General features: G+C 40.6%; 1 protein-coding gene across 1 annotated transcript; it reads left to right on the top strand.

The window, feature by feature from the left end:
- Positions 1 to 8,094: 8,094 nt before the first annotated feature.
- On the top strand, positions 8,095 to 15,224 carry lyl1 (LYL1 basic helix-loop-helix family member). Its single transcript, XM_026170662.1, has 4 exons — positions 8,095 to 8,653; positions 10,393 to 11,242; positions 13,007 to 13,104; positions 13,826 to 15,224. Exons 2-4 carry the CDS (start codon positions 10,479 to 10,481, stop codon positions 14,368 to 14,370), a joined length of 1,407 nt encoding a protein of 468 aa, XP_026026447.1. The 5' UTR covers positions 8,095 to 8,653; positions 10,393 to 10,478; the 3' UTR covers positions 14,371 to 15,224.
- Positions 15,225 to 17,339: the final 2,115 nt, after the last annotated feature.

The following is a 17,339-nucleotide window of genomic DNA, read 5'->3' as shown; positions in this document are numbered from 1 at the left end:
AAGAGAGTGGATGGGAGCATGTGTTTAACAAGTAAGAGAATAACGTCCCCCAAAATGTCCCTAACTAACAAAAACATGAGAAAAGGGTAATCAAATAAAAAGGCAGTCCACCCCTACATGCTCCTGTATAAAGAAACAGGTAACACAAAGCCTGCTGGTTGAGGTCCATGGCGGTGTCATCTTATATGTTGTCTCCAGGTCATTAGCCAATCTGTATGGTCCGTCCCATGGATGCACCAATCAAGGAAAGGCACCTGAGCACTCAGATTTACATATGAGACAACATTACAACAACAGTCGTAACATTAACTAAAAATGTTTTTCACCATCTCGTTTTAACTTCTGGTTTAGCTTCAGCTAGCTAAAACTAAATGGAGCTTGGAAATAATCACATCTTAGTAGAGTGAACCATAGACTGTATAAAAGATAGGACCATTGCAACTTTACTGCAGCACTTCACCCTTTCGCATAGTCCCAGCTCTTCTCTGTCATGTTTTATGGTGCTGCAAATGTCTTCAGTTGGTGAAAGGTCTGGACTGCTGGCAGGCCTGTTCAGCACCCAAAATCTTACAATGCTTAGCAAGAAGGCGAAATAAGCCTTGTGAAAATGAAAAAGCTGTGTGTAAGACTGATTCAGTTCTGACCAATACTGTAGGTCATTATCACAGGTGTCTGATGCAGTTATATCACATAATGAGTAAATCATATTGACAAATACAGGGGCGAAAGGCATAAACATCTACAGTTAATGTGTCAGAGTAATGGAGGTGTTTCCCCAATGGCTGCTCACACTCTGTGCTTAAAAAGCAGCACAGAGTATGTGCAAAACTGCACCCTTTCTCCAATACAAACAACCAAGTCCAGAGTGTGAGAGCTCCAAACAGGAAGACATATATTTTGAATTAGTGGTGAAAAGTGAGGGAGAAAGTGGAAAAGTGATGCTGTGTTTCCTATTTTTGCAGGATGGGGGTTGACAACAGGGCTGAGTCCCTCCGTCACGCTGTGAACACACCAGTGGAATTTAGACACCGGCAGTGCTGATGATGAGAAATATGAGAGAGGAAGACACAATACGCTGTTGTTCCACACATCACGATCCAAAGGACACACGCACTCAGACACAGACACACGCACCGTACGTGTGCCGAGTGGCAATCGCAACCTCGGCCGTCCACATATGCTCGTTTAGACACATACAGTTTTGGCACCGAGGCCCAGAGAATCAAACAGAAACTCATCCATTCATATATACACACACTTACAAAGGCTATTGTCAGAGCTCATCTCGTGTAGAAATATTTGTAATTCTGTTGCCAAAAGTGGAAGTGGATGTGAGCTGGCTGTTTGAAAAGCCGCAGTGCTCTCGTAAAGTTCCGCACGTAATGACGCCTTAGAGTCAAAGGTCAGCGGGCGGCCTCAGGGTCAAATGAGTCAGACAGGTCCACACAGCGAGTGTCGCTGGACCGTCTTTCCACTGTGTCACCTCATCTCACGCTCGTCTTTCCTGAATGTCACAAAACCGATTTTAAAGTCTGGAAAAAAACGTCTAAATAGGCTCAACGATGCGTGCTCACGGACACTTAATACAACTATACTTAGTTACAGGTTTCATGCTGCAACATCTACTGGGTTTTTATTTTTCTAGCCATGTTTGCAAAAGCATCATAATGATTAGTCTTTATTCCTTTAGTTCAGAAATATAAAACGTCCATCCAGACTTTACAGGAGACAAACAGAAAAGTGTTATTAACAGATTTTGTCCAATTAACTGCACTGATTGGTCAGATATTTGCCTTGTTATGCTCAGAATAACCTATTGACTGAACTTATTCACTGAAGTTATTTATTTCCATGGAAATATTGAAAAACATGGTATTGATTTGAACAGCAGCATAATCATGTAATGAAACACTGTCGCAGGCTTCCTTGATTTAAGCACCTCGCATGAAAACACAGCCCTGTTTGTGCGCTGTTGATGTGGAATGTACAGTACGTGTGCAATCAAGGAAACTATTGATTGAGACCATTATGCTCTGATTAGGTGGCCAACCACGCTCTCCCCCTGGGGTGGGGGAGTCAAAGACTGGAGACAATAAAGGAACATTTCTCCCACGATCCCCGTGACTTCTTATTTTTCTTTTATGAGATCGTGTTGTTGTAGCATATACTCTATATGTGTGACACCCTTCTTTACCCTCACACCTGTGGCAGATATTTCTTGTTTGAAAAATCCCTCAGCAAAAACACAAATTTACCCCATTGCCCAACTCTGTACCCCAACTCCCTCCCACCACTAAAGCCCCCCCCCCCTTTTTTTTCTCTGCCAAACCAGGAAGCATGCACAGGAAACAGCTGTCCCTCACGTCCGCCTGCTTGCTTGTGGCCAGGTGCATCCTGGGAACGGAGCGATGTGTGACCGTCGACATGTGGCTGACACTGTACAAGGTGCCGTTACTGTAATCAGAATCACCATGAACTTTATACAGATAGGAGAGAAAAACGAGACTCCTCACTGATCTAATTTCTAAGGTTATGTTGTGCTTTTGAACGAGCAACAGTTTCACAGAGCATCACTGCAACCGATTTAGGATGAGTTTTGATCAGATTTTTTGATCTGTATTAGATTAGACGCACGAGGGAAACTAATCTCACGAATCACTGCGTTTCCAAAAATTAAAGGGGAACTCCACTGATTTTACCGTCTGTTTAAAGGTGTGTTTCAAGCCTCCAGGCGCTTCACATGGACAAGCGTGAAATCTGATAACTTGTCTGATAAAAGGTGTGACTTGAGTCAGTTATTTTACAAGTAGACCGAAAATGAAAAATCAAAGTCCTGAGCTTATCAAATCTCTGTAGACCACCCATCATTAAAATGGATCATACATGCTGAGGTTTAACTACCTCTGCAGTGATTTCTAAATCTATGTCGAATTCTGTCATTCATTATAAAATGAATTAAAATGAAATGAAAATAAAACTACTGCTATAATTTAATGGCTGTTTTTCCAAAACTCAGAGCCCTCTTGTGGGCTGTAAAGGTACTGCTGAATAAAATAAAATATTTTTAACTAGGCTTCAAATTGCCATAAAATAAATGTTTGCAATTAATTTAAAAAGCCATTATATTTAATTTAGTTATAATGTATCTGCCTGCTTATTTTGTCAAATAGTACAAGTCCATGCTGTTTTGTTTGGTCCTTGATTTTAGCCTGTTGCTTGGCAACATGATGACATCAGGATATATCATGCATAATTTAAGTTTTGTGGCTTTAAAAAATATATTATTTTACTGTCCTGAAATTAAAATGATACAATTTACAAGGTGCTATGGGAGCACAACAGGTCATTTTAACCTGTTTGTAGGTTGTTGCTAAGCAAAATAATGATGACATAATCAGTGATAAAGATAAGAACCTTTTGGGTCCTAAGAGGTACCCATGTGCCGAGTTTAGTTGCTGAATTTCCAATCCTGTACAAGGAGATAGCAGACAGAGGTTCTGTGTAGGATTTGGGAGTAAGAATTAAAATATACTGGTGGATCTCAGCAAAAAGGAAAGCTGGTAATAGAGAACAAACTTTCAGGAAGTAAATCACAAGACATTATGAAATTATGAGATTACTCAGTAATTATGTGAAATGATGCACGCACTCCCGTTTTTTCCTCTTGACTCACAAAAAAAAATATCCTTTTCATTATTCTTCAGAAGAAAATTATCCTGTTTTTGATCTTTTTCATCTACAATGGTGTTATCTTCTAATGTTTGTTCATGTTTACAGAATTGAAATCCTTTCCTATTTTTCCTGTAGCTTGATCCCTCCAATACTTAAGGTTGAGTCCTGATGGAGATGATCAGGTGTACACCGTGCTGTGTGGGGGGAAGAGATCAGGTTCAAGGCTGGCAATGCAACCCCATCCTCCTCCTTTGTGCTGAATATCTAACTAAACTAAAACCCTCCTTGCTGTGTCCTGTGGCTGGATGGCCTGTCTCCAGGACAATCAGGAAAAATAAACACAGTCGACATCTGTCGCGGAGCAGGAGGAGAAGAGAGGCGTCTGTCCCGACCAGCGCTCACAGCATTGTTTGTCACTTTCTCCATGAAATGCACTGCGAATATTGCCTCAAACAATTAGGTTCCAGTGATCCCTATCACCGGGTACACAATAGTGTTTACATGACGCGGAGGAAATGTGGCCATGGAGCCCACTTTGGGGAGTGTGTATGCGTTTTCTGATTTATGTGCATGTGCTCACTGTAAGTTCTCCAAGTTTATTTTAATCTGATAATGGGAAATACATGAACATTATCACAGATGATAGATAGATGTCTGTCAAATTAAAAGCAGTAATGACATAATGACAGAAAATAAGGAAAATAATATTTACTGTGCTGCTAGAAGTAACTTCATAGTCACAAAGCCACACACACACACACACACACACACACACATACACGCGCGCGCGCACACACACACACACACACACACACTTCTAAAGGCATGTTACACCAGGCAAAGGCACAGTAAAATTCATCTCTGAGAAAAATCAATTCTGGAGAGACTCACCCGCAGGGCTAGGTGGTGAAGCACTCTACCAGGCAAGCTAGGATATGTGCTTCTCTAACTGCACTAATGAGTCACAATAGCTTTGAGCCTGTTTCTGTTTTCTGGCATATTATTCTCAAGATCCACGAAGGCCTAATAAAAAGGGGTTAAAAAAGTGATCTTGCTTGTTTGTTGGGTTGAAAAGAACAGACTGTACTGCAGTTTATTCCAAACATGTACATACATTCACTGGCCACTTTATGGGGTACACCTGTTTATCTCCATGTAAACACAAATATCTAATCAGCCAACCACATGGCAGCAACTCAATGCATTTGGGCATGTAGATGACCTGATAAGTTTGGGACGAAAGGTGATTTAAGTGACTCTGAATGTAGCATGTTTGTCGCTCAGATCTGATCTGAGTATTTGAGAAACCTCTGATTTATTGGGATTTTCCCAAACATCCATCTCTAGAGTTTACAGAGACTGGCCACTCCTGTTAGCCAAGTACAGGAAACTGAGCATGCTGAGGCTTCATGCGGTATCACCAAACGTGGACAAAAGAAGACTGGAAAAACATGGCCTGGTCATAATTTGGCACAAACACCTTGTAGCAACAGTTCAAGGTGTTAGTAGTGGTGTAACGGCATGTAGGATATCTTCATGTGCCAACTCAGCTTTTTCTAAACACCACATGCCACACCCTTAATGACTAATGTTCTGAAGCCAAAGGGGGGTCCAACCCAGTACTAGCAAGGTATACCTAATAAAGTATACGTATACTGTATATGTGCTTTATACCAGTGTAGCAATGCACACCTGCTATCTGAAAACTCTTTTGTGGTCATCGTGATGATGACAGTGGCCTCATTTCTCCTTAAAGGTCGGCTTTGTTTAAATGGCTTGTTGTGTTCAACTGCCCGTACCAATTTATAAAAACATTTCTTACAAATGACCAGCATAGAAAACGAAATAACTAAAATAATAAATAAATAAGTGAATAAATAAATACATTAAATAAAATTTTAAAAATAATAACAGATGGATCTAGATTTTGGCAGTTTTGAATGCTGCTGATGGGGCCTATTTTCTACTGGATCCAAAGCTTTTCGTTTAAAACATTTTCATTTTCAACTCTTTGCCCAGATGAGATCAGTGTTTCTGCAGGTGCATTCACACACACACACACACACACACACACACACACACACACACACACACACACACACACACACACAGAGGTTCCCCTATTGATGCTCTTTTTATTGAGCGGGGTATTTTAAGGTAGCCAGGAGGAGGGTGTGACAGGCACCGCGCTGAGATTAAAACAATCATCTCTTGATTTCTTCCTCACTCAAGGGAAAAGCGGAAGCTGGCTGTTATCGTTTGTTTCTATTATTATTCCCCATTTACAGTTTGAGTGTTCACATGGGGCTTTAAATAAGACAGTCTGGTCCCGAGAAAACTGTGACTGTCTGAGAAGGGTTTTACCTGAAGAAGGGGAAATCCGAACTGTAAAATGATTCGTTACTCACTATGTGACACAGTGTTGTATCATATACAAATTTCTCTTACTTTTATGTAAAGTGCCTTTTATCCAGACTTGAAGCGTGCTTTCACTGCAGTAAATAAATGAGTAAATTAATGTAAAGACATGGTAACACATGGGGATATAAAACTTTCATGTTTATCTATCCATTTCTAACCTTTTAACTTTTTAATTTAGAATTTTCTCATTTCTAAACCCGCCCCACGCCCTCTCGTTCCAACTTCTTTTACCCCTTTACCCGTCCCGACTTTTAAAATTTCTAAACACGACAATCAGTCAAAAAGCGAAACTATGCGCATTATCATTTGTTTGTATCTTATTTTAAAATAATCTCTAAATGAAGCGGAAGCAAAGTGAACATCTTTAATGAACCAAAACGTTATTAACAATACAACTGTGTGACAGGAACACATACTGTAAAGCACAGGAAAAAGCTAATCCCAAAGGATTTCTGTCTGTCCCCCGTGTAGCTTTTTATATGTTACACGCAAATTTATGCAGCATCTGCAGGCGCAACGGTGCCACCGCGTTATTCTAGCACACAGAGAGTGATCAACTGGAACCACAGCTGTGGAAGCAAAAAAGTGTGACGACCAGGACCAGCAGACGACACCGTCTGTACTCTGATTCTGTAGGCCTATTGTTAGTTTGACATATTCACATGCAGCAGTTGCTTATAGCGATGACGACGATGATGTTTAAGGTGATTACGGTGAAAAGGGAAAAAAAATACAACTAATAAAATGATGATGATGAAGGTGGTGACAGATTTGCTGAGCAATTGTTCAGCAAACACTTTTCCTTCCCAGGACCTTGAAGGTCAGGTAACTGTAAAGCCTTTTTATAATGTTTGTGTTTCAGTCTGTCTAAGAAGGAAATGACTGAGGCAATGTAAAAGAAGTGCTGACCCTGAGGTTGAAAGAGAGAGAGGGAGTTTGGGCAGAATTGGACGGGAATGGACAAGCGAAGAGGAGAAAGGGTGAGAGACAAATTGAGGAAGGAAGTTTGGGAGCTCTTGGAGAGGAAAATTGCCGTGATGATGACTTATCTATCGGTCGGCGGCGGCACAGGTGTGCTCTGATGTCATAGTAAAAACAACACAGACCAAAAATCTCAGAGCATTTGTGTAGGTAACATCTATACCAGTGAAGATTAAGGTGATTAACGATGTTTTTCAGCACCCTGTCAATTATTTTGCCATTTACTCTGTTGTCGAGCCAAGATAATCGTGAAAGCCTTATTCAAACATATGACACATTCAAAGTATATACAACAAACTTTGAAGAGATGACCTTTCTAATGATCACTGCTTGACCTTTGATCGTAGTGAGACATTTATCTTTTTCAACTGAAATAAGTTGTTAATTTCAGATACCCGTTTGTTTAATTTCCTCATTCAGTCATTCAAATGTGGTCTAAATCCAGCAAACAGAACTTGTTTGTCTGCTCTAAACGCCCATCATTTGAGGGCTTTTGTGCTAATCAGAATGTGACAACGAGCTTTAAGGGCTGATATTTTAAACAAAGATATCCCAAGTGGCCATGTTGTGCATGCATGCGATGTATGTGTGCGTTAAAACACACAGGCATATTTGTGAAAGCACGTGCATGAATGAGCAGCAGCCACATTGTCTCTTTAATATATTGTTATATAAGTGCAGCTGCAAATATTTTCTTGGAAATGATCCAGATCCCTTCAAAGTTTGGGACTGACCAGTCCAGTGCCGTGTGTATGTGTGCGTACATGCATGTAGGCGTGAACCTGCTGATTCGTGTGTGTGTGCTGGTATTGGTGGTGGAGGAAGAGGGGTGGTGAAGGTTCCTTATCTACAGGCCACAGGCAGCTTTTGAGGCTCTTATCAGCAGCCACCATATTGTACTAGCACATCCTTTTGTCCAGCAGGGAGCGGAAAACTCTCCTTGCAACACGGTTCCCTCTCGCTCTCTCTCTCTCTCTCTCACTCTCTCCCCTCCTCTTCCCCCCCCCTCTCTCACTCTCTCTCCCACCTCACATTTGCCAGTACCAGAACTCTGGCAACCAGCGACAGCATTGTGTCTTCTTGGCGAAGAGATTGAGCGAGGGAAAGGACAGGCAGGACGGTGAAAGATAGAGAAAGACAGACAGAGAGAGGGAGAGAGACGAGATTGACATATGGACAGGGGGTGATGGTGGAGACCCGCACCTTCCATCTCCACGTTTTGAGTGTGTCTTCGTTCAAAGGAGCAACTTCCAATCAAAAAAACCATACATCTATGTTTCCCAGTCGCTTGGCCTCGCTCTGACTTCTTCTCTTTGTAAATGTTTTTTTCTTTGAATATTTATAATTATTTATAAATGTTTAAGAATATGAGCAGTGGTATCAGACAGCGTGGCTCCAATTCTGACCTCATAAGTTGACAGACAGACGCTGACAGGCTGCAGTGGAGTGTGAGCGACTTAAAGGAGGAGGGAGAGGACGCTAAACACTGAGCAGATACATGTGCGTTCTCCGATCACTCGAACTCTGAGGGATTTTGTACGCCATACTCACGAGCCACAGTGGATGTCATAATGTATATGTAAGTATTAAAGGTTACCTATTGTCTTACTTATTGTTCAAATTGTACGCAAATAGTTTGCAGGAAGTAATGCTTATTTAAATACTAGTAATAATAGCACAATACACATACATGATGTCCAATACATCATGTATCTATTCATTAAAAAATATTAATAATGTATTATATTTCTATTATTGACAATATATTCTAGTTAACTGTTTGAAAACATAGGATTTCTGATTTCTGTCCTAATTTAAATTATAACATTTTACCCCCAGTTATCTATTTATTTATGTAAAAATATAATACACTCTGTTTGGCTACTCGAGCAATATAGGAAAATAACAAGTGGCCTTACCAGAAAGAAAGATATTGAACAAAAATTTAAAAAAAACTTTAAGAGTTAATAACATTTTTGTCACAATTGTAAATTGAACCAAAAAAATGAGGGGACTTCTGAAAGCATTGCTTTGTGTCTTTCACTACAAAAACGAATCCTCTTTAAAATGTGTGCTTCAAAAGTAAACATGCTGGGCCTTACATTTAAAAATCAATACAATGGTTAACAAACTGCTGGGGATATGCTGCAAAAAATATATATTTATAAAGAATTAGCTGCAAATGTCATTCCTACACATCACTGCGAAAGACGGAACTGTCCAAAATAAAGTCATGACCACCAGAAAAGAAAACAGGAACAATTGCGATTGCAAAACCTGAAAAATCATGCGCTGTAAGCTTTGCAAGACAGACTAACGAGCAGCAATTTGTAAAGTACAAGAATGAATTTACTCCATATGTCAACATTTTAAAATTGCATCAAACTTCTAAATTTACAATTGAAATAAATTTCTGATGAACTGAATCCAGATTTTAAGCCATGCATCAGCTTATCAGAAACTGTTGCACTGCACGTGTGCAAACTGACCTTTAAGCACATTTTCATATCTTATAGTCTTTGCTAAACATACATCAAATATATATCCTGAGTCCATTTTTCCCTTTGTTTTGTTCAACAGACTCTTTGATATCAATCCAATCGTCAGCGTTCTGGGACTTTTGGGGTCCGTAAAAGGATTTTGACTCATATCCTCAAAATACATGTGGACAGACAGATAGACGGATAGACTTATTAAGAGAAGCCACTAGAGACTCGTTCAAAACCAAAAAAGAATTTGCTACTCGGGATGTACAGTAAAAAAAAAAAAAAACAACACAAAAAAACCAGACTTCCCCATCACATCAAACTGCAAGAGCCACCTCCTTTATATGCTGGAGCCAGAGACTTAATCACAGTATTAGCCCCTTATTTAAGTTTGCAAATTCTATCCAACTACGTTTAATTTAAATTGAACATGGAAATTAATTAATTTGCTTTACTGGAACATTGTGCAATATTCTGTTACATTATATTACAGTTGTGCAACAGCCATCATGAGTAATAAGGCTGTACGAAAACCTCCTAAGCGTGTAACAGCAGGTGTCACTGTGAAGATTCATGAAATAATTAATAATATTGTAAAATCTAAATAAAACTGAACTGATGTTAAAAGACTTGTATGCTGAGAAATAAGGACAATTCATGCATGTATGTAGAAATGCTAAAATATTGAAAAATCTGTAGAAAAGTAGAACAAAGGAAAAGTAAATAAAGGGTTAAAAGACTCCAGGCCAGGAGAAATTTTTAAGGCCCTGTAGGACTAGCTGCGTGTGCCGGAATATAAACACATTATTGACTCTCGTGTAAAACACCACAGGGACGAGACACAGACTTGCAGCACGCACGCTGGGCAGCTGAGAAGAGCGACACCTTGACAGAGTTTCCTTCAGAGACTTCACCACCATGATGGAGAAGCTGAACTCCACTGGCCCGCCTGCCTCACCCCACGACATACCTCGCCCCTCCTCCTCTTCTTCATCCTCTGCCTCCTCACCATCGTGTGCATCCATGGAGCATAGCAGCCCTCTCTACAGCCAGCAGTCAGCATCCTTGGATGCTATCGGCAGCCCACAACCCACTAACAAGACAGGGCACAAGGGACACACGGATGTCCCTACTCCTGGCTCGACACAAGCCCTCATCACCCCAAACACAGTGTTAACCAATCACCAAGCAGATACAACTGCTGCACCTGAGCCCATTGCCATGGAAACGGAGGAAGAAGAGGACGAGGAAAAACTAGGGGGGCCAAAGAGCACCACTGCTCCTGCTGCTTCAGCCAACGGGTCCCCAACTCTTTCCTTGCCACCTCCACTCCTCCCGGCACCAGCAAAGACTTCCCCGTGCCCTCTTCCCCCTCCAACCTCCACAGCTGCCTTCCCTTCATCCTCATCATCCTCTCCTCTTCCTCCTCACATTCCAGTTATCAGCCTTGGCCACAGCAAGCCCCCACTGCCACTCCCAAATACCCCTTTGACTGCCCTCCACCCAATTCCCAATCTCCTACATGGGCCACATGGAGACATTCGCCGCGGCCATTTGAACTGTTTACCTGTGGTCAGCCCCGGAGCTTCTGGATCTACTGGAGGTCCCGTAGGTCCCACAGCTGCTTCTTCAGGGCCCCTGTTGCCTCATCAGTACCTGTCTGGTCACCCCTTCTTCACTAGGTGAGATTATACAAATTTGAATTCATTCATACACAGTGTGAGTCACTTATAACTTCTTGAAACAAGAGCAGTCTGAGTGCTGCTACACCATGATTAAAGTGAGTCTGGATCTTTATGCAGATTAGTATACGATATTTTTGGGGAAACATCTGGATCATGTCTCCCAATTTTCCTTTTTCAATTTGACACTAATTTCTGAAGATAGACTGCAATTATGCAATCAAAGAAACCTTTCAATTCAAAAATTCCTATATCTACTCCAAACGTTGAGCAGGATTATGTTGATTGTTTGTTGTTGTTGTTGTTGTTTTTTAAAAGAAAAGAATCCTTTAAATTACTTTTGGAGTAATCCAAACATTAGACAAGGCCCTACTTTTGACTTCAAATTAATATATTTGAAGGCTAAAGCAAGTAAAGCTAAAGTATCCACAACAAAAAAAAGATTGATGCAAGGTAAAAAAAAAAAAAAAGAAGAAGAAGAAGAAGAAAAATGCATATTTGTAATGCTACCTTTTATCTGCTCGATTAAAAACTGCAACATTTGCTGACAGAGTGGTTAAAATGATCAGTGCAGTGCATGAATATGTTTATTGAATGAATTTGTTTCATTGGAAGCAAATAATTCTAGAGGTAAAATGAAAAAGTTATAAATTATGTAAAATAACCATCGCATAAATTGGAACATTATGTAAAATAAAGTATCGCACACTCATTGACTTCCTTTCGAAAAAGCCTGCAAACAGATGCGGACAACTAAACTATAAAACTCACTACAGTACAGCTTCCTGACATGCTGCTATCGAGGATGATGCCACTTTTCTCGCTGCAATGCCAAGTTTCAGATAAAACCTCAACTGCTCGGATTTCTCGACTTCCCATCATGATTAATAGCCGCTGTGCTGCGCTGTTATGTGAAAATGACAGCAGGATGTGTGCTGTTTTGAAGGGACCTCACATTTCTCACGCTAAATTTACCCAGCAGACCTTTTGGTTACCGAACACAAATTGAATCAGTGAATGTTTTTTTTCTTTGTGTGTGTGTGTGTGCGTGTTTGTGTGTGTGCATTTAGCAGCCAAGTAAAAAACCTTTACTTGAATATACCACTTTTCTAAACTATACATCCAGTTTTAATTACAGCTAATTTTAATCCTTAAACTGACAAAAGGAAGCAAACCAGAACTCTTAAAGCTCTTTTTGGGCCCGAGCAACTGGCAGCTCTTCTTTTACTCCTGTGAAGAAAGGCATTAATTTGCAGTCTTTATCAAAGCCCTCCTACTGTTCCTCTATTCTCTACTCCAAACGGCATTTTCTACACAGTTTTCTCACAGAAGAGTGGAAAAAGTGGGACTTTTTTTGCACAGTGGATATATCTGTGGCTTCCCCATCTGTCATGGAGGTCTGGGAATAAGCTTCTCTCCCCTTTCCTCTCTGGTTTGTTTGTAGCAGGAAGCATTGATCTATTTCATCCCCCCTGAAGTAGAATCAGCTAGTAACCAAGCTTAATGAGATTGGGTTAAAACTCTGCATGCACACTCAATCAACGCCACCACTCACATTCACACCTCCATTAATGACTTCCACCATGTTCCTGCTTTCTTTAGCCACTCTTTATGATTTCTCCCTATTCAGTTGCTATAGGAAGGAGGACGAAATGCCAAAACAACCTTATATGTGTCTTGTTTTTATTTATATGTAGCTTATTTTTACTTGTTTGACTGTAAATACGATCCCACAAATGATTCACATAGTGTTTGTGTTTCTAGTTCGTACCTGGGTTCTTCAGGAGGAAGCTATGGTGTCATCAGCAACAACCGCATCAAGAGGAGACCCTCCTCGCACTTTGAGATGGAGATGAATGAATGTGAGTTTCTGTGTGTACATCCGACACTATTATGGAGATAATTATTGTTTGAATGTTTTGAACTGTAATTTGGGGAAATTGATGTCCACATTTTGGAGATGAAGGCATATATTTAAACTATTTAAAGAGTATGTGGCAATGTTATGTACTTTTTTTCACTGCCATCACATCCTGTGAGAAAAACATACTTCCACAATTTGCTAGTCCATCTCTCAGTGCTTTTCTATATCCTGCCATTATATCCTGCCTGATTTTATCTGTTTTGATTTTATATACTGTTGTTTGTTTGTTTGTTTGTTTGTTTGTTAATTAGTTAGTTAGTTTATTTGCTTGTTTTAATCCATTTTAAATCATGCTTTTTATTTGTTCTTGTTTCTAATGTCTCTGTAAAGCACTTTGAATCACCTTGTTGTTGAATTGTGCTATACAAATAAACTTGCCTTGCCTTGCCTTGCCTTGCCATGGGTATAGGAATATACCCCTGGCACCATATGCCACTTTTTTTGGAACTGAAAACCAGCTCATGGCCCAAAACCTCCTGCAGAGGAATCTAATCGTTAAAAATGGATAACAAATATTTAATATTCTTCCAAAGTCTAATTAATCCCCTCCCCCTTTTGTTAGCAAAGTTATTTTAAAAAAAAGTTGGTGATGATTTGAAGGATTTGTTAAAAAAAAAACCACCTTTTGGACTAAATCTGTGTTTATGTGTGTTTAACAGGCCCTCCCCAAAAACTCGCCCGCCGCGTCTTCACCAACAGCCGTGAACGCTGGCGACAGCAGAACGTCAACGGGGCTTTCTCGGAGCTGAGGAAACTCATTCCCACGCACCCACCTGACAAGAAACTCAGCAAGAACGAAATCCTCCGCCTGGCCGTGAAGTACATCAACTTCCTGGTCACACTGCTCAATGACCAGGATCAAGACAAGAGCAGGGACTCGGCTGAGGATGATGTGGAGGATGAGAGCATGGCTCCTGGTTTGGCAGGCAAAAAACTGAACCCTCGTTTTCAGTGCGACACTCCGCCACCATCCCACTCTGCCCTGCCTGCATCATCCCGTCCCGCTTTGGCGTTAGCCCACAGAGACAGAGACTCAACTGACTCAATCAGTGCCCTGGTTAATTCCCCAGCAACGTCCAGTTGCTATGGAGACACAGACAGTGAAGAAAGCTTTGGTGCTAAGACCTCTGTGGTTACCCAAGGCATTCTGGGAAAGGTCAAGAGTCAGATAGGGATGGTGGCAGCATCGAATGATGAGCGGTGACACCAAAAGGCAGTAAACACTGGGAGTTTAAATGCCAGGCAGAGACGGAGATATCAAAAGTGTTTGATCAATTGCAGAAAGGTGTGAATAAGTTTTTAAAAAAAGAGGGATTTTTTTAAATGAATTTTGCAGGTTTGAGAGCTTCTTTGTCTTTTCTGGCAATGTTGATTGTGAAGCTGTCATTTAGTGAAACACCAAACTGTGCTTTGAGGAAGGCTGAGACATGAAACTTAACAGAACACTCAAACCAGCTTCATATCCAAATATGGTAACAATGATCCTTTAATAAACATTATACAACAAAAACAGTAGAAGAAGAAAGACACAAACAGGGCCCTGATTACACGTGCTTATAAAGGTAATCCGGGGAATTTAAAATCTTCTTAGCAAATGGATAAAAATGGAAGATCTGTCAGAAAAAGCATGAAAATCAAATATTTTGTCAGTCTCTGAAGTTTACATGTAAATAATCAGCCTTGCCTCAGTTCAGTTACGGTAACTTAAGAGTGCCTGCAGAGAAATGCATTGCATGCAGTGGTGATTTGACGTTGCCGTTTCTTAATGTCCTCGCTGCTCTAATTGTCTGAAAAGCAGGGCCGATGGTTCCGCCCTGACATTGTGACACACTTGTAAGAGACAGAAATAAAGTGTGTTTTAGTTTGCTGTTCCTTATTTGACATCCTCTTACTGCACTCCAAAGACTGCTCTATGTCAGCACAATTTCTCAACACATTCAAATGTTTTGCCGCTCTCGGTTTAGCATACTTGTGTATGCTCAAACTCACCAGTAAGTAGCATAAAATGAACACAATGACCAAACTGCTAGATTATGAGATTAAAATGGTTTATGGTGATTGGAAGTTCGCTTCTTTTAACTTTATTTTGAAAAATCTGCACGTAAGTCATGTGTCCTTCTGTTTGTCCATAACAAAGCTGTCAGCGCGAGTAGCCAAAGCACAACTCCATGCTGTTTACGTGTGCTGTTCACCAGAATGACAGATGACTGACAATAGTGTTTCAGCATGGAAGCCATAAACAACACAAGTCAAAAAATAAAACTAGTGAGTGACGTGACACCGAGAACATGGATCTACAGTTGCCCTGCCATTCCTGTAGCAAGTCCAGCAAACCGAAAAACAAATGTTTTCCACAAGGCAATGAGGTTTTCCCAAGAAGCAGACTTTAAAGCGTTTTTATACTGGTGGAGGATTTACAGATGAATGCCCAGTCTGACAATACAATACAACATTATAGGCACAATTTGTGATCACAAGCAAATTTGTGGTGAATTAAAATGAAGACAGTGTGTGCATGTGTGTGCGTTATATGTTGAAGAACAAGGGAAAAAAACTGTGAAGGCAACAATTTTTTTCGTGTGTGGTTGCGTTTGCGGAAAGTCAGGGTGGATGTGGGATGCGGTTGAAGATGGGGTTCAGAATGGTGGAGGAAAGTGAAAAGTGTTCGGGAGGGAGGGGGCTTGCAGCTGTTGCCGTGGTGCGGGTGTCTGTCTATCAATTGGCCAGGAAACGCTTACAGTTAGTCCTGTCTCATTTACGGCCAACGAGTTTCCTGGAGGTTGGGTGGTGGCGGTGTGACTGTACCATGTTTGATGGGTGTTTGGATGTGTGGGGTAGCAACCGCTGCATAGAAGAAGGGAAGATAGGAGGAGGAAAAGAAAGAGAAAACAGCCACCAGGGTGCCCTGGGAAGCCCTGCACACTTGGTTTCAGGATCATACAACAGGAAGAACTGCTTTCACAACATTGCTGTGACTGCATCTGCCCACTCGGCTGTGCTAAGCTGGGCCTTCTCCTCCCTGCTGCACTCTAAAACCTCAGAGAGGATTACAGAGTGAAGCAGGGGTCATGCAAATTAAAGATAGTGTGTCACTTTGCAGTTGTACAAATTGAATTATTCAAAGATTTTTTGGATAACACACTAGATTTTTTTGAGTTGTTTAACAATATATGATTTATGGGTTAGACATTAACCCGTTTTATCTTGTAAGCTTGTCCCGATAAAAAAGCAAACGGTTGAAATGTATTATTACTATTGTTACTACTGTTATTTATTCAAAAATATTTTTATGGCTGCACAGTACAGTTCAGGAAATAAACCCTCAAAATTGTAATTCAAACTCCTGGGATGTCAACCTTCTCGACTTCTGATACAGGAGGCCGCGCAGGGTGATGCTAGCCAGCCTGGGACTTAGAGATAATGCCAGTGCCTCCACCCTACCTCCTCCTCCCACCCTCAGTTGTGTCCCTCTTACGACCAGAAGCACACCCACTTACGTAAATAAATCCAATAAACGGAGTGAATTCTGCAAACTATAAACACAATTCCAAAAGATTTGGGGATGTGGCGTAAAATGTAAACAAAAAAAAATAGTGATTTGCAAATGTCATAAACACATATTCACAAGAGAACAGAAAACAGATCAAAAAAACTGAGATTTTACTATTTTGAGAAAAATATTATCTTATTTTAATCTCCACAACACATCCGAAAAAGCTGGGATGGGGCCACAAAAGGCTGGAAAATTAAGCATTCCTAAAAAGACACTGCTGGAGGAACACTGAAAATAGGACAGTTACATGAATGTGTATAAAAACACCATCTGTTTCTCAGAGTTTCTCAGAAGCAAAGATGGGCTCATGTTTACTAATCAGCAAAAAACTGCATCTACAAACAACAATTTCAGAAAAATGTTCATCAACATAAATTTGACTTTGGATCATCTACGCTACATGGAATCAAACGAGTCTAAGAATCTGGAGAAATCTCTGTCAAGGCCAACAATTAATATTAGATGTCCATGACATTTGGGCTCTCAGGCAGCACTGCATTAAATACAGGCATGACTCTGTCATGGGCTCAAGAAGAGACACCATCGTCTTTGAGCGCAGTTCACTGTGCCATCCACAATGCAGCTTAGAGCTAAATCATGCAAAGGAGGAGACATATGCG

This window comes from Astatotilapia calliptera, chromosome 6, assembly GCF_900246225.1.
Source record: "Astatotilapia calliptera chromosome 6, fAstCal1.2, whole genome shotgun sequence".
Taxonomy (NCBI): domain Eukaryota; kingdom Metazoa; phylum Chordata; class Actinopteri; order Cichliformes; family Cichlidae; genus Astatotilapia; species Astatotilapia calliptera.
This window is presented reverse-complemented; position numbering and strand designations above follow the sequence as displayed.